Raw genomic sequence first — 18,888 nt, forward strand, 5'->3', positions numbered from 1 at the left:
ACTTTGATTATTGCCAAAACAGCTTTTATTAAAGCTTTCACGAATATTCCATGAAGTTTTCGAAGAGAATTATATTAGTCAAAGCCCACCAGGGCTGATACTTCTTATAAGTCTGAGGATCAAGGATCAAGGCTCAACCCTGCTTTCTAGTTCCTGGTTTACCGGCTGGTGTCTGAGCGGTTTCCAGCCCCTTCCAAAGGATGCCTTGATTCCGGTTTACAAGATAATGGTTCCAGAGTGAAGTTCTTCAGTTCCGGAGGCTGTCCTGTGAGTGACTACCGTAGGCAGCGTCCATGTTTCTTCAAGGAGGGTGGAATTAAGTGCAAACGGCGTTAGGCCGGTTTTTAAGTGGTTTCACATTTAAATTTTTCAGGTGTTTTCTTGACCATTGATTATGGACTTATGGAATGGGTAGCCTGCTTTATTTATAGGCGGCATAGACACTATTTAGGACTTTTTCATTTTTTTTTTTGAAATTTGTTTGTATAGAATGCCAGTGTTTTGGAGTTCAGGTAAAAATATTTGATGAATGATGATTATGTTATGTTTTGCCTAATACTCTAATATTGTTGAAATTTATTTTATGTGTTTTTATTTTTTTTTATTATATTGTTAATAAATTGGTTAAGTTCAAAATCTTTTATTGTCTTCAATGTCTGCACAGCATAACTCAGAGAGCTTTCATTGCTAATACTGCTAAATGTTTAATATCTTTAAACTTTGTTTTAGCATCATTTTGGTTATGGGCCCAGTAGCTCCTGAGTTATTTTTAGTGCAGACTTTTGAAGTTTAAAGTTAATTTAGGACTTAAGAGATTGGGGGGCGGTTTTTTGTTAAAATTCAAATATGGCTACTGTTAGTGTGATGCATAATATTGCTAAACTTGATGCATGTAATTATTTTACATGGTCCAAAGATATGAAGTTTGTCTTGAATGAAAAAAATGCATGGCTTTTGGTCAAAGGTGTTGAGAAAAGTCCTGATTTAGATGATGTTAAGGGTATTACAAAAGAAATTATTGCCGACTTTCAAAATGGAAGTCGATTGGCATTATCGTTAATTTATATGAATGTAAGCCCTGAATATACAAACTTGATATGTGAAATTGATGACCCAGTAGTGGCGTGGAATACGCTTGCCAAATATTTCCAGCCAGATTATAGGTCAAGACATATGTCCCTGTTTTCAGAGTTCTTAAATTGCAAAATCAAGCCAAATGAAAGTATTAGTTTCTTTTCTTCTAGATTAAAACGAGTAACTGAACAGTTAGCTGATATTAATCAGGCTGTAAGAGACTTATATATATGTTTCCAGTTTCTTAGGTTTCTTCCAGATAAATTTGATCAAGTAGTTCAGAATATTTTGAGGTGGCCAGATGAAAAGTTCATTTTTAAAAATGTTGAACTTGAAATTCTAGCAGAGGAAACGCGTCTTAATTTAAGAGAGATGGATAGGGAAAACTCCAATAAGACTATAGAAGTTCAAAGTACTCAATGTGAATCCAAATTTAAGCAGATTAAAGGGCTCAAGTGTTATAAATGTGGCCGTCCAGGTCATATTCAAAAATACTGTAGAATGAGAGGTAATTTTTCCAGATCACCCTCGCCTGTTTCCTCAGCTGTATCTAGTAGTAATAAAACATCTTCTAAGTGTAAGAATAAACCCAAGTTGAGTAAAAGTAATAATTCCCATGCACAGTCCCATTTTATAGCTCAAGCCAATGTTAACAATTTGGAAGAAAATGATGATAGTTGGATCTTTGATACGGCTGCATCTCATCATTTTTGTAAAAATCGTGAATTGTTTGATACTTTTTCTCCTGTGAAAAATGAGAATATGCTAGTAGCTATTGATGGGGTAACTTTTCCAATTCATGGGAAGGGTACTGTTAAAATGAAATTTGGGGATATGGTTATTTTGCTTAAAGATGTGTTATATTCACCTGAACTAAGACGAAATTTAATATCTGGACCTAGGGTGGATATCAATGGAGCAAGATTTTATGGTAAAAATGGGCAAATTAAAGTTACTGATGATGAGAATTCAACTTTGTACAAGGCTAAGTTGATAGGAAGTAACTATCATGTGTTCCCGAAAATAATCATAAAGGGGGGCAAATCTGTAAAATTTGAGGCATTCGCAGTTCAGAATAATAACAGTGAATTATGGCATGGTCGGTTTGGTCATATAAATTATGATACTATTGTCAGGACTAGTAAGAGACATTCAGTTCGAGGTCTTCCTGTGTTAAAGCACTCACCTAATTTGTTTTGTGAACATTCCAAATCAATAAGCAAAGACGAATTTCCTATAGACCTTTAGAAGGTATTCAAGTAAAGAAACCGCTTGAAAGGGTTTTCTCTGATGTATGGGGACCTATTAACATTCCAGGTAGGAATGGTGAACGTTATTTCGTTTCCTTTATTGACGAATATTCTCGTTATGTGGTAGTGTACCCCATTGTGGAGAAAAGTCAGGTGTTTGAAGTATTTGAAAGGCATATAGCACGTGCAGAAAGATCTTTGAACCTTAAGTTGAAATACTTTAGGACTGACAATGGGCGAGAATATGATAATGATCAATTCAGGTCATATTGTAATAAAAATGGTGTAAAGCACGAATTTACAGATGTCTACACTCCAGAACAGAATGGAGTTTGTGAGAGATTTAATCAAACAGCTCTCAATAATGTACGTGCAATCTTACACGATAGTGGAATGAGTTCTGAATTTTGGTCAGATGCAGTAATGTATTTTGCATATTCATTTAATAGAATTTGTCATAAGGGCCAAGATAGAACCCCATTCGAATTATACACTAAGCGGAAACCATCAGTACGTCATCTTAAGGCATTTGGAACGATTGCCTATGTGGGAATTCCAAAGGCTAAAAGAAATTCTAAACTCGATCCAAAGGCAACAAAGGGCCGATTGATTGGGTACAGTGTACGAACAAAAGGGTACAAGATTTGGTTGGAAAATGAGCAAAAGGTAGTAGAAACCCTAAATGCTACTTTTAAAGAGTCGATTGGAATGCAGAAAAGTGGCAGTGGAGCTGCACTGGGCACCCTACCTGATTTGGAATCTGAAGAAAGGGTAGAGTTCCAATCTACTGACACTCCAGTTGGCTATTTTCCTGAAATAGAGGAAAGAACCGATACCAATGTACCTTCTTCTACAATTGGCACTGACACTCAATCTACATTGAGACAAGTAACTTGGCTTCGTAAACCTGTTCCAAGGCCAGACGGCACTCGTACGGATGTGTATTATTTTGAGAGGGGGTGTAATCAAAGACTACGATCACCAAATGATGTAGAAAGGTATTGCACTGAACATAATATTCAGTATGATCCTACCTTGTTTGATTTCAAGGGAAGCAATACTTATAGTGGTGAAATCGACCCAACTGGTACTCCTTCAACGTCGTATACCCGAGATAGCTGACTAGATGTTTCAATTCCAAACACTTATAACCAGGCAATGAAATCTGCAGAAAAGCTTAAATGGATAGAGGCAATGGAAGAGGAAATGGCCAACATGCGAAAGCATAAGGTATGGCATCTTGTTCCACTTCCTAAAGACAAGATTCCACTAGGTTGCAGGTGGATTTTTAACATTAAACGTGACGAATTTGGAAACATTGTTCGTTTTAAAGCTCGTTTAGTGGCTCAAGGTTATCGGCAAATTAAATACGATACCTATGATGAAACCTACTCTCCTGTAGTCAACTTTTCAGTTATAAGGCTCTTTTTCTCCCTTTTAGTTGCACACCTAGGATGGGCAAATATACAATGTGACGTGAAAAGTGCCTATCTCTACGCTCCTTATCAGAGGAAATTTACATGTCCCAACCACAGGGTTTTGTAGAGCGAGATAAAGAAACTTTTGTGTGTCGATTAGATAGAGCCTCGTATGGTTTACATCAGAGTGGCCGATTATGGTACTACGAGTTGGATAGAACACTATGTAACCTAGGGTTCATCAAGTTTGAGTGGTGTAATTGTGTCTATCGTTTTAAAGATTTTGTCATTCTGTTGGTTTATGTTGATGATATAGTTGTGTTTGGGAAAAGTGAAGTTCAGGCCAAAAGGATATTAAAAGTCCTGAGTTCACATTTTGATTTGAAAATTTTAGGTAAAACAAGAAAGCTTCTGGGTGTGGAATTTGAATATGAGAAAAATAGTGTTTTAATTCATCAGCAATTATATATAGAAGACATAGTTAATCGATTTAAGTCTTTTAAAATACAAATTACTTCCCTTCCAATAGTTAAAGGTGTGAAATACTCAAAGTCTCAAAGTCCCAGTACACAAGAAGAAACGACTGAAATGATGAATTATCCTTATAGAAATGTTTTGGGATGTCTATCGTTTCTTTGTAATCGTACTCGTCCGGATATAGCTTATGCTGTTAATATATTTTCTCAGTTCCAAAGCAATCCTGGTAAGTTTCACTGGGAAGGATTACTTAAACTTTTAGGGTACGTTTCCAATACCAGACAGCACAAACTCAAGCTGGTATGCAAGGAACTGAAGCTCAATATATATTCAGATTCGGATTTTGCTTCAAGCAGGGATGATATGGTGTCTATTGGTGGACAAATAGCTTTGTTGGGAGAATCACCTGTATCTTGGTGTACGTTTAAAGAAAGGGGAGTGAGTTTATCTACTATGGAGGCTGAATTTATCTCCATGACTGAATCAGCAAAAGAATTAGTTTGGTTTAAAAACATTGTGGATGAATGCATTCAGTTTAAAATTGCAAGTAACTATGTTTCGAGGCCAATATTGTTTGCTGATAACATGGCTGCTATATGTTTTACAAAATCACCCATTGAAAACTCAAGGACAAAACATATAGATGTGAAACTATTTTTCATTCGTGATCTATTGAACAGGGAAATTTTTGATTTAAAATATGTACCAAGTAAAGATAATCTGGCTGATCCCATGACAAAACCGCTGACTAAGCATAATCTGGTAAAATTTTGTGGAACAATTTTCTTATGAAATTTGTTTTTGTGTGTATTTAAATTAAGAGTTTTGTTAATTTGAAAAAATATGTTATAAGTCATATATGATGGATATTAGGTAAATGTAAAATTGTATAGTGTAGAATGTTCTATGAGTGACCAGGGCCCTGGGTAAATGTATTGAGCGTATGATCATATATATGACTTTGTATTGTTTTGTAACATGTTGGACTTTCTTGTTACGGTAAAATTTTTGAATAATGGGATAAGATTTTCCCAAAGAAAAATGTTCTTAAAAATTTCTGAATGAAATTGTGATATTTATTTATTCTTGTTTTGAATTTTTGTAAAGATACTGGCATTCGGTTTTTATTTCAGGTCGGAGATGATGATGTGGGGGGCATTTGTTGGAAAATATAGCTTATTTTTAAATTTTTTTAATGCATCATCTCTCCTCCTTGAAATGTTTATTTAGTTTAGTCTTTATTTTTAATATAACATAGTAGTTACTTCTACTTATTTTTCTTGCTGCCACTGTTTGCATTGAAAACGGACTGTCTCAACCTAATTGAGATGCAAAAACGAAACAATGTTACGTCATCTGAAAAGCCGATTCGTGCCGATAGCTGATTGATTGCCGTGAGATGACGTCATTCCTACTTCTGCTATAAGTATCTCGCGTCGCTCTGGCTCAACCCTGCTTTCTAGTTCCTGGTTTACCGGCTGGTGTGTGAGCGGTTTCCAGCCCCTTCCAAAGGATGCCTGCAGTCCGGTGAAAGGATGCCTTGATTCCGGTTTACAAGATAATGGTTCCAGAGTGAAGTTCTTCAGTTCCGGAGGCTGTCCTGTGAGTGACTACCGTAGGCAGCGTCCATGTTTCTTCAAGGAGGGTGGAATTAAGTGCAAACGGCGTTAGGCCGGTTTTTAAGTGGTTTCACATTTAAATTTTTCAGGTGTTTTCTTGACCATTGATTATGGACTTATGGAATGGGTAGCCTGCTTTATTTATAGGCGGCATAGACACTATTTAGGACTTTTTCATTTTTTTTTTTTGAAATTTGTTTGTATAGAATGCCAGTGTTTTGGAGTTCAGGTAAAAATATTTGATGAATGATGATTATGTTATGTTTTGCCTAATACTCTAATATTGTTGAAATTTATTTTATGTGTTTTTATTTTTTTTTATTATATTGTTAATAAATTGGTTAAGTTCAAAATCTTTTATTGTCTTCAATGTCTGCACAGCATAACTCAGAGAGCTTTCATTGCTAATACTGCTAAATGTTTAATATCTTTAAACTTTAAACTTTGTTTTAGCATCAGAAATAAACTGCACTGAAGTTCCACACCTATAGGGTCGAAAATCGGCTGCGCCATATTATTGTAATGAAACTGTGGTTTGAAGGTGGCAGAGTGGAAAGCATGATGACGCTATTTAGCACAACATATCTTGAAAAATCACAATCTTTATTTTTTCCATGCATATCAAATCATCTTTTTTCAGACAAGATATTTCTTAATAATATTTGAATAGAATAACTTCCATTTTGAAGTACGACGTCATCTTAAGCAAGTAAGCGGCAGCGGCATGAATTAAAAGCATCTTGTCAGCAGGAAAGATATGCGGGGAAAAGGGAAAGGTTATAGTACTTTCATAGCAAGAAGGCTGAAGTTTCAGTTCACAGTTTTGGTTTAGAATTAATTTGATTGGACGAGAGGCATCTGCATTAAAACGTTACATAAGATAAAAAAGTCTGGAACCTGTGAGAAGAGATGAATTTAGGGTCAGATTACCAAATTTAGAATGTTAATTTTGAGATCGTCAATTATTTTTTTCAAACAGCTATCATATTTTGTTATATCTTACATATCCCCCCTTCAAAAGAAAAGTTGGGTGAGCAGGGTGGAAGAACAAGCATTAGAGCAGCAAAATGTGAAAGATATAATTCTGAAAATACAAACATATTAACTTTTAAACAAAAAATTATTGTCATAAAATTTTGACCGATATTTTGACATTTCATTGAAAGTCATAAAATTTTGAATTGAATTATGAATTTTAGCAATGTATTATTTTTAAACAATAGCATATTTTAGAGTTCTGAGGTAAGAATGTCCTATGAAATTTTGTAAAGTTCTTGATAGTTCCATATGGTAAAAGTTCAAATTTTTTCACAAACTTCATCACAAATTTTTGTTGATAAAAGTCCAGGTTTCAGATCATCATGTAAAGTGGGTAGCTCTTCTTAAGTCTGACCCTGAAATAAAGTATGGTATTATCTGTGAAGAGATCTGTCACACACACACATCAAGTTACTCTGTGTGTCACTGCTTAGATGCAGCCTGAACCTCTGTCTACCAGATCTTTGATGTGTGCAGTAAGCATGGATATTTTGTATTCTCCACCAGAAGAAATTTCAGAGCTTTATTTGCAGCTCCACCAATAAATGCAAAATTGTTACCAACTTATCAGGACTTGTATTCCTCTTTACTTGCCTTGGAAACATTGAACTGTCCTGACTCGGAACAGGGAGCTTACTCAAGCTATGTTCAATAAATTGTGAAGTAGACAATACACACAGGAAGGGCATACGAAACCATTTATTTTTCTATCTTTACAGAGATTTCCGGAACTTCGGAATACAGAGACCAACCACTTGTGGTCTGAACGTAAGAATATAAAACTACTAACTAAAACTAACTTTGGATTAATATACAAGTGCCTAACTTTAAGATTGGCCGTTATTTAACAAAATCCGTATGTAGTACAGAGAGTTGCTAAAACTACGATACGTTTAAAATTATCAAGAGGATTAAACCTCTGGCTTTGAAGGCAACCAGCAACCGAGTAAAACTACTATGGCAAGCAGCCTGCTTCTAATAACTCCTTCCTCTCTCTTGCTTGGCAAAAGGCCACAACTTAAGTACTTGGCGTTAGCAAGACAAATTTGCATAAATAAGTTAAAGCTTTTAATTCTGGCCGGAAGTAGAAAATAAGAAGTGATAGTAAAGATTTAAAACAAAATAAACGTTAGTAAAACTTAAGATCCGTACATACTTCCCGCCAGAGTTAATTAGTTTGAAACTGAGGTCTAAAACGACCTTGTTGAAAACTTTTAGCTCTAGAATCTAACGCGAGGCCAATCTTTTACAAACATTTCTCTCTAGAAACTAGAAATTAAAAAGTCATTTTTACATTATCAACTCCATGGACAAGTAATTTTCATCTGTACTGCATCTATAAACAGGAGTTTCTTAGTTGAAATCTGGTTCCTTCCAGAGATCTGGAAGGAAAACTAGTTTAATGAAATGTTACACAATCAAATGGCAAGTAACATGAATATTTATATTACTCTTTTAAAATTCTTATTTCATTCATGACGTTATTTAATTATCTCCCCGTGCTCTCTGACATGTGTTGTAAAGAAAAACACCAAACACGAGCGTGTCTATGTACAAGTGTTCAACACTACCGCCTGCAATCAAAACACTAACGTGTTAAAATTCAACATAACAAGACCTCAGAACACACCTTATATTCATCTCTAAACCCAGGTACTATTCTGAAAAGTGGCTAACTCTGAAGTGTAGCATCAGGCAGCCTAACTACATTCATTCAACCTTTAACACATATTCACAATAATTTGCTCTTTTTACAGTCACACCAATAAGTTAAAATTTTTGGCATTACTCTAATATTTTTCACTTTTAACATATCACAGTATTTCTTAACTTTTAAGATAACAGTTCACATTGTATATAAGGACATATTAACATGCCATTAATTTTACGCATTTTAAAACATACATTAGTAGTACATTGTTAACTTCTATTCTTTTCCAAGCAAGTGCCAATTCTTCTACATTGAAATACTACATTTCAAAAGTCTTTCAGACTAAAACTACTTTCTTGCCAGAATCTTTTAAATAAAATTTTATACAATAATTTTTACAGTTTTCTTAAGGTACCTTTCTCAAAGATTATCAATGCTTTTACAATATTCAAGTATTTACACATTCCTATTATACATTAATTTTAGTTTTCCTCGCGAGTAATTGAAAAACAATACCGAAATGGTAACAACTCATTACCTTTTTGGCGATAAAGGTAGGCCTCGCATGAGGTAAAACTTCTTGAATTCTGCCACTTGCAGTAAGAATGAAAAATTAACTTAAGGTTTCAAAGTAACAAAGTTTTACTTATCTTTGTGATATTCAGATATCCTTTTTTCTGCCCAGTCCTGGAAAGTAGCGAAGACTACCGTCTGGTTTATATTCCTTCTTGTGCGGGTTCGCCCTTCGGTGCCTTCCTCCATGAGCTTTCTTTTTCTTCCAGTTCGGTCACCCTTGAAGACCTTTTTAGCATCTGCTTGTGGTCTCGGCCGTTTGATGGCAGCTGGTCTTGGCGGAACCGGAACAACTCTCTCTCGTTCTTGCCTGGATTTCGCTGCTGGCTGTTCAAATTTTTCTTGCTTCTTTGCATCTGCAGCTGGTCTTCCTTCATCAATTCGCCGACATTTGCTGCGGAGACTCCTATCCGATGGGTAGATCTTCCGTTTTGGAGCCATGTTATAGTTGCTGCCATTTCTCCTGGCTTTCTTTGCATTAGTCGTACTTCTCCCTTCTTCATTCTGGGGGTTGTCGTGCCCTCTCTTTTCTGGTCGGTGGAACGGCTTCTTTTTCTTGTTACCTTCAATTTTCCAATGGGGGAACTTTCTTTTCAATTGCTCCTGTCTACTAATGGCTTGCCCTTGTGATTGTCGTTGTTCCACCTCTGGAGCTCGTGCCTGCCGTTACGGATCCTGCAAAAGATCTTGAAATATTGGCATTTTATTACGATTATAAAATGGTTTTATCTGGTCAACATTTGCGGTGCAGGTTTCACCATTCCTGGCTTTCAACACCACTACAGCCTGAGTTACTTTTTCTATGACATATGGTCCTTCAAATCGTGGATAAAATTTGGCAGTTTTATCTTCTGGTGCTGAAGAAAGTGAATGCTTAATTTTTAACACTTCATCCCCTACTTTATAAGTTACTCCCCGTCGTTTCATATCATAATAGAGCTTCTGTTTTCTTTGTGCTACTTCAGTGTTCTTTTATGCTTCTTTAATTAATTTTTCTATATGGTCCATTTTAAATTCTGGAAATCTTTGTTGAACATAAAATAATTTATCTAACGGCGTTATAATCTTTCTGCCTAAAAATAACTCAGCAGGAGTTTTGTCCGTCGTATCATGTTTTGCGGTCCTAAGGGCGAAAGCTAATTCATTGACATAGTTATCCCAGCTTTTATGAAAATTTTTAACATAACTACGAATAATTTTCACTATATTTCTATTGACCCGTTCCACTATATTTGATTGCGGCTGATAGGGGACCATTTTTAAATGATGTATGCCCAGTTTTCGGCACGTCTTCAAATATATTACTTACAAATTGAGGACCATTATCGAATATAACTTTTAGGGGCGCCCCGTATTTTAAAATATATTTATTTAAAATAGAATCAGTAACTAAATACGTGGAGGCTCGTTTTAAGGGAACAATTTCGGTCCACTTACTAAAACGATCAACCATAACAAGGAGACACCGACGTTTATTTAACTGACTTTTTGGGAAAGGGCCCAATAAATCGATGCCAATTATTTCATTTGGAAATTCCGATTTAATGCTATTTAGAAACCTGGCCGGGGGAAATTAATATAATTAACTGCTTGACATGTTGGGCAGGACTGGACATACGCCCTTGTTAACTTTTGCAGCTCAGGATAATAAACTGCTTCGCGTACGCGTTGGATGGTTTTTTTTGAATACCAGCATGAGAAGCTAAAGGGGAGTCGTGTAACTCCTGCAGTTTATTTAATCTAAGACTAGCTGGGATAACAGGTCGTAATTCGTTGTTGGAATTCGTAGTTTTTGTATAAAATAATAGACCATATATTAGTTCGTAATGGGCCGCCATATTTCTTATTGCCACAATATCTTGGTGGCTAAAATTTTCAGGATCCTTTAAATAATCATAAATATTTTTAAATTCAGGATCCTTACCCAGTTCGGTTATTACAGTTTCTCGGGAATGTATCGTACATGCTGTGAGCATTGCCACCTTTACAGTATTACCTTCTTCATCTATTTTTATTCTGGATAGGGCATCTGCTACGATATTTTCCTTTCCGGGGGTGTGCTTAATTACCAAATTACATTCCTGTAACTTGAGTGCCCATCTTATTAACCTTGGGGATAAGTTTTTCCCTGAGTACAATCTAGTTACCGCCGCATGATCAGAATACAGTGTTATTGGTGCCCTTCCAAAATAGACTCGGAACTTTTGCACTGCTAACAGAACTGCAAATGCCTCTCTCTCAGTCGCGGAATAACTTCTTTGTGTTTGATTTAAAGTTCTACTAAAAAATGCCACGGGCTGCTGATTTTGCAAAAGTACCGCTCCTACCGCATAATCCAAAGCATCCGCTGAAATTTCTAAATTTTCATCATTTTCAGGAAATTTCAAAACAGGGGCTTGCGTTAATGCTTGCTTTAATTTTTCGAAAGCACTATTAGCTTCGGCCGTCCACGAGAATCTTGCTTTTTTCCTTTTTAATTTTAACAATGGTTCAGCAATAGCTGCAAAATCTTTTATAAAGGACCTATAATATGAACAAAATCCTAGAAAAGAAGAGAGCTTCTTCGCCGTATTTGGCGGCGGATACTTTTGCACATCGATTATTTTTGATTCGTCCGTCTCGATTCCTTTCTGAGATATTTTGTAACCTAAATATTTTAATTCAGGGGCTGCAAATTTGCACTTTTCGACATTAACTTTTAGACTGGCCTCATTTAATAATGAAAACACCTTTCTTAAATCCTGTACATGTTGGTCCAGATTATCACTAGTAATAATGATATCGTCTAAATAGATAAATGTGGTCTTTCCTAGAATAGGCCTTGGCACAATGTCCATACATCGCTGAAATGTTGCCGGTGCCCCTGAAAGGCCAAACGACATACGCTAGAATGCATAAGTGCCAGACTTGATTATAAAGGCAGTCTTAGGCACATCTTCTGGTTTAACACCTATTTGAAAATAACCAGTCATTAAGTCTAACATAGTCATATATTTCGTAGACGTTATGTTCCTTAAAATTTCTTCAATAATAGGTAACGGATATACCAGATATTTAGTCATGGAGTTTAATTTACGATAGTGAATTGCAAAATGCCACCTTTTCGGATGTGTTACTGGATAGTCATTATTTTTCTTACATAACACAACCGGGCTAGCATAACTACTTGAGATGGGCATTATGATCTTTTTACGTAACATATCTTGAATGTGCCACTCTATAATTTTTTCTTTATTCTTATCATACCGATATGGTTTGTGGCGAACTGGCAGTGAATCTCCTGTGTCGATACTATGGTTAGTGACTTGAGTAAATCCGTGAATATCACTAAATAACACAGCAAATTCACTTACCACTTGTCGAATTTTTTGTTGTTCTCCCTTAGGCAGGTGGTTGAGGTTTAATGTGGGTGGTTCTCTTTTTTCTTCCGAACTGGTTGCATGGTCAGCTTCAGGGACGCTTGGTTGAAATCCAGCGTTGCTTCTGCGTCTGAAAGAAAATCTATCCCTAAAATGACATGTGCTTGTAAATTTTTTACGATAAAAAACATGATCTTTACTTGCTCGTCCTTGATGCGAATATATAATGGTATTTTACCTATGCATTTGCATTTTTCTCCCTGCGCAGCTAACACTGTCGTATTATCCGAATTATATATTCGGTATCTACGGAAATACTTCCTAAAAAAATCCTATGCCACACAGGAACACTGCCTGTATCCAGGAGTGCGGTGGCTGGGATGTTGTTCACCAAAACTTCAATCTTTGGAAGAGTCAAATTTTTTACAATAACTGTATTTAACTTGAAGGAAGAGGGGTTTTCTTGGCCTTCGGATTTCCGCACTCTCCCGTCAGCAGAAATCCGTTTTAGTTTAAATTTTCTTTCTTCCTTTCCATGCCTTCCTTCTTTTTCCGTTGGCCTTCAGACTTTTTTTCTGGCTTACTATTGAACTGTCGACGTTCTCCGGTTGTTTTTGGATACTCGGGTTTCCTTGCCCACTGATTCGATTTGCTTCCGTAGCCGTGTTCTTGCCTTTGCTGTGGTCTTGGCATACCAAATTGGCTTCGTTGCTCATACTGGCGTCTTCTTTCAATGTCCGCCGTTCTACTTTCAAACTGGATTGCTAGCTCAAATAACTTTTCCAGTGTAGTCGGATTCCTTAATTCAATAAAGTCTTGTACTTGGGGAAGTAACCTCGGCAAAATCACTTGGATTATCTCAGGATCCGGACGGCTTCCATACAAGAGTTTAAAGACGTGAATTTTTCTTAAAATAAAGCTTGAGAGATTTTCAATTCGTTGCTGGTATATGCTGAAGAGTTCCGCTTCTAATTTTGAATGATTTCTTACAACAGGGAAGGCTTTTACTAAGGCAATCTTGAAATTTTCGTAAGTATAGGTGGGGCTTCCCGCTTGACCCAAGAGGTTTCTGCCTATACATTTGAACCAATTAAGCGCTTGGCTCCTCAAAGCGCTGGCAGCTAAGGTGACTTTCTGGAATTCATGGACTGGATACTATATGAAGTGGTCATCAAATTTTTCCAAAAAACTGGTTACCGGTGAGTTTCCATTGAAGGTTGTTTCTGGTTTCATCGATGTGCGCATGGTCTGGACGATGTACCCTAATCCTTCCAGGGCGGCAGCTGGCATTTCTGGATTCTGAGCCGCTTCTGCAGGGACCTTAGGTTCTTCTTGAATCTCGGCCATGGTTATTCTTCTTTGTCGGGCGCCACTATCAGGACTTGTATTCCTCTTTACTTGCCTTGGAAACATGAACTGTCCTGACTCGGAAAAGGGAGCTTACTCAAGCTATGTTCAATAAATTGTGTACACACAGGAAGGGTATACGAAACCCTTTATTTTTCTATCTTTACAGAGATTTCCGGAACTTCGGAATACAGAGACCAACCACTTGTGGTCTGAACGTAAGAATATAAAACTACTAACTAAAACTCTAACTAAAACTAACCTTGGATTAATATACAAGTGCCTAACTTTAAGATTGGCCGTTATTTAACAAAATCCGTATGTAGTACAGAGAGCTGCTAAAACTACAATACGTTTAAAATTATCAAGAGGATTAAACCTCTGGCCTTGAAGGCAACCAGCAACCGAGTAAAATTACTATGGCAAGCGGCCTGCTTCTAATAACTCCTTCCTCTCTCTTGCTTGGCAAAAAGCCACAACTTAAGTACTTGGCGTTAGCAAGACAAATTTGATTAATAAATAAGTTAAAGCTTTTAATTCTGGCCTGAAGTAGAAAATAAGAAGTGATAGTAAAGATTTAAAACAAAATAAATGTTAGTAAAACTTAGGATCCTTACAAACTTTACAGAACTATTCACAAACTTATTGGCAACAACTGTTTTGCCAAGCTAATGTGTGAAATGCAACAGCCATTTTCAAAACGGCAATGCAATAAAAATTCCATACAACAATCAATTAATAAAATTTAAAAAGGAAGAAACATCAGTAATAAAACACTAATTTTTTTCCAAAAATCCTTCTTTTTTGTGCTGGTTGTTCTACTCATGTATATAGCAATCTGTTTTCACCTTTAAAAAAAATTGCACAAACTCAGCTTGGCACATTTTTGTTGCACACCAGTTTAAACAGACATGTGCTACACACATACCTGGGTTTCCACATATTTTGGCAACATACTCAACAATACGTTTTCACAGCCTTTTGGTGGGGATGTGGATAATCAAAACGTACCAAAACTTCTTCATGCTTACCAGAAAAAACTAACACTTTTCAAGCATAATATAATATTAAAAAAAGCATCTGTTTATCCACTCTTCTATCTACAGCCTCTTTTCTATTTACAGATGTATTTTCTATATTAATGTGCTAGCAAACAGAAAGAAAAAATATTTCTACATTTAATGTACAAATAATGTGCAATGATATTCACATGTGGTTTATAATGCGAGACTATGTTCATTATAGATGATATTTCCAGATCAAATATGCATTCATTTTGGAAGCAATTCATTGTATAAGACACCACAATACTATGTTTTAAATAACAATTTTTGACATTATTCAGAAAATATTTAAAATTAAGCAAAGAGTGTGAAATAAAAATAACAAACCTCAAGGCTTGTCCCACATTTAGCTGCTACTCGACCATCCATTCCAGGAGGTTTGGAAAGATTACAATGAATAGCAGGTACCAGATCAATATCAATCTCAACTCCAGATCTTGTAGTTAACCTTATAGTTCTTGCAGGACCTGATGCCGTACAGCTCAGCTTCATTAAAAAATAAAACAAAGAAATAAAAACATAAAAGTATGAACAAATATGGGAAAAACAAAATACAAAATTATCTTACATATAAATAAAGCATAAAACTTATTTCCATGCTCACTTCATGACAGGAGTTTGACTAATCAGAGAGAATTACTTATTATATCGTCAGAAAGCATAGTTGGCCAAATTATAGGCATACTGTTTACATCCTTTTGAAAATAGAGCAAACTAAGGCATTATCCATCATGTAATGTATTGCTTACTTTAAAACCATTTTAAAAATAAAGCTCATTAACCTACTTTTTTTAACACAAAGTTGATAACATTAATTATAATTTTGAATATGACATTTTCTAGAAAATTGATTCCAGGGGTACTGCATACCCCTGGTGTATAATATGCACATACAGAAAATAACATTGAAATTTGCGTGTGCACATTATACGCCGGATATAAAAATGATAAATTTAAAAGTAAAAAAAAGATCAGCATACAAAAAAAAAAAAATTCTGTATGTAACTAAGTGTTGTTTATTTAAAAGAAATGAAAACTTCATGCATTTAAAAAATTGTTCATTATCAGGTAACACGAAAAAGATATGATATTCTTTTATTACATCCTCAGCACATCACTGAATTCTGTTTCATCTTCACCATTATTGTTACTCTGATCTATAAATAAATAATCATCTTCATTCCATCTAGATTGTTTGCTGTACTACATTTTTAAATGACTTTTGAATTATGTCAGGTTTAATTTCATTCCACGCTTTTATTAGCCACTCTATTTCTAGTCTAGCATAAAGCATTTGGCAGACTTTTGTAATTTTTTTTTAAACCTTCTAACATCCACATATTCCACTGTTGATTTAAATTTTCTTGAATGGTTTATTGTCGCAAACATTTAAAAGATGAACATTAACAGCTTCAATCTGCCTGGAATAACTGCCATGTCTGTATTACATTCTTTCAACAATTCCTTCATATTATCCATTAAATGGGAAATGAGCATTTCCCAATGTAAAAAAAAAAACTTTCTGTATTCTTTAAGGCAACAGGATTTCATTCATCCATCCTTTCCCGTGAACATGAATGATAACACTATTTGGGATATTACATTTCATCATCATTTTTTTATAAAAATAGCCATGGGTTTTAACTTTCTATCATCTACTAAGCAGGAAAGCACTACAGTTAGGTAAGATTTTTCATGATTTACATGAACATTTTTGTTCCTTTCACATCAATTGTTTTATTAAATTCTTTTCCCTTTCCTTTTTAGGTTCTTCTGGAAACTTATCAATTTGTTGTCTACATCTTTCGAAAGCCTTCGCGAATCTTCTATTTCTTCTTCTAGAAGTAAATTATTCCATACCATAATTCAGTTGCACCAACTTATAAAGTGTTCACTTTCGTTTGCACATTTTAAGGCAAATAAATGAATGCCATTTCTTGCAACAATTAATTAATGCATTCTGGAGATTTTTTAGAACCCAGTTCACAATATTCCTCCTAGGATAGGCCTTTTCGTTACTCCATTAAGCAAATGCATATTTATAATCTGGCATATTAATTATTGTTATTTCATAACTTGGCATATATTAATTATTGTAATTTCATAATCTGATATATTAATTATTGTAATTTCATTTTCTTCAACAAATGGATGAAGCTTTCACCAATGCCAAACATCCTTTGTCTTTGCAATATTTTTGTTTTTTCTCGTAGAACTAAATCATTCCATGCAGAAATCGACTACACAAACTCTCAAAGTTGCTTTGAAATTTTCACTTGCATTCTTTTTTTTGCACATTTTCAAGGCAAAAAATGTAAGTTTTTTTCTTTTTAAAATTAATCCATTCTGGTAATTTTGTAGATACATAGGATAGGCCATTTCTTTACTCCTTTACACAAAGCATGTTTGTTCTTTGGCATATTAATTACTGTGATTTCATTTTTCTTCTACTCGCATACATAGCATTCAATAATACCAAAGAATCCATACAGCAGATGATTTCCATTTTCTTTCACAAACTGAATGATTTTCCATTTGAACCAGCACAGATCTTGTTTTGTTTGGCAGAAGCCATATTTACTATTAAAAGGAACATTAGATCAACTGTATTTCAATCAAAGTAAATGTGATTTACTAAAGCCTTCGGTGTTCATTTCAAAAGACTACAGAAACAGCAAACATCTGACTTCTAATTCTACGAATTTATTCAGAATGGAACTGTATTCTTACCCCAAACTATGCCTACCCTTTCTCAAAACCCTAGAATAAACATTCTTGTTCACATTTGCATTGAATATAACCTACCCTCTTTTCAGTATTATTTACTCAAGCATTTCACCCACACACATACTGTTTCCATTGTAGCTCGTCAGTTCAGTATACAATTCATTGCTCGAAAACCTGGGAAAAATCTTCAAATGAATGACTTCAAAAGATAAGATGCATCTTTCACATTTCTTCTTAAGAAAAGGGTACAGGTTATACAGTGACCATACCTAAAAATTAAAAAAAAAAAATAGTTTGGAATTGTAGGTGCACATACGCCATGCACCAGAATATATGATACACTACAGTCTTTTTATCAATTAAAGGACGATCAATTCAATTATTTAAAGTTATTCTTCTACTATTAGCATTTGTTCCGTCTTTTCAGTATATAGGTGGCGCACTTGCTGCGTGCCGGAAAAAAATATTCCACTTGACCATAAAGAATGATGCATGTTACATATTTTTTTTATCCTTCATTATGTTGTCATGGCCGCTATAGGCGGAAGTAATATATTATATCTTTAAGTTTATCATTAGTAAATGTTATTTCTGTTTTCTATGAAATCTTGAAGTTTTGATTGTAAATCTAATACTCTCCCTACTTGAAAATGAAACAACTTGAAATTAAGACTCATGTCAATAATCCATCATCAGCATTATTGACATAAAAACTTTTACAAAGTGATATTTATTAAATAAAGAGGTGACAGTTCCTTCAAAATTCTGCAAGAATGATTACCACGACTTTGGCATAATCTCTGCGAAACAGGATAATACGTAAGTACCCATACAATCTATAGGCATTTATAAAAAAATTAACTACAGTTTTGATATTCATTCAATGATATTCTAAGAAAATTGCAGTTTTCTTTTCAGCACAACCTAGATAATGCCTACTACCAGCAAGGTCTGAGAACTAATTGAATATCCATGAAAGGTATTAACATTGACAGAAACTGCAGAAAAAGCAATGCAGTAAAAGGTTGAATGCAGTCTTGTTGGTAAATGGCACCTGAGCAGCTGGACAGCATGGGCAACTCGATCAACTATAGAATGTTTTTGAAGTGAATGTGAGCCTTTATAAGTAAAAAGCACAAAAGATCTGTTATTCAAAGAGTTAACTCCTCAGTTTGACACATCAAGTATGATTTTTACAGTGCCTTTCAAAAACAAGTAATGAGCCTAAAATGCAGGCCACTTCTCCATGCACATGTAAGATGATTATCATATTAGCACTCAAAGAAGGGTG

General features: G+C 35.0%; 1 protein-coding gene across 2 annotated transcripts in view; it reads right to left on the bottom strand.

Annotated features, from left to right (window-relative positions):
• Positions 1-18,888, bottom strand: part of LOC118182598 (cyclic GMP-AMP synthase-like receptor) — an 80,575-nt gene that overhangs the window by 39,916 nt on the left and 21,771 nt on the right. For both annotated transcript variants that reach the window (XM_085811636.1, XM_085811635.1), the window contains exon 4: positions 15,198-15,356. In XM_085811636.1, coding sequence (XP_085667762.1) covers positions 15,198-15,356 — 159 coding nt within the window. The remainder of the gene's footprint in view (positions 1-15,197; positions 15,357-18,888) is intronic.

Source organism: Stegodyphus dumicola, chromosome 2 (genome assembly GCF_044657685.1).
Source record: "Stegodyphus dumicola isolate Sdum_Otavi_A_Nest chromosome 2, ASM4465768v1".
Lineage (NCBI taxonomy): Eukaryota > Metazoa > Arthropoda > Arachnida > Araneae > Eresidae > Stegodyphus > Stegodyphus dumicola.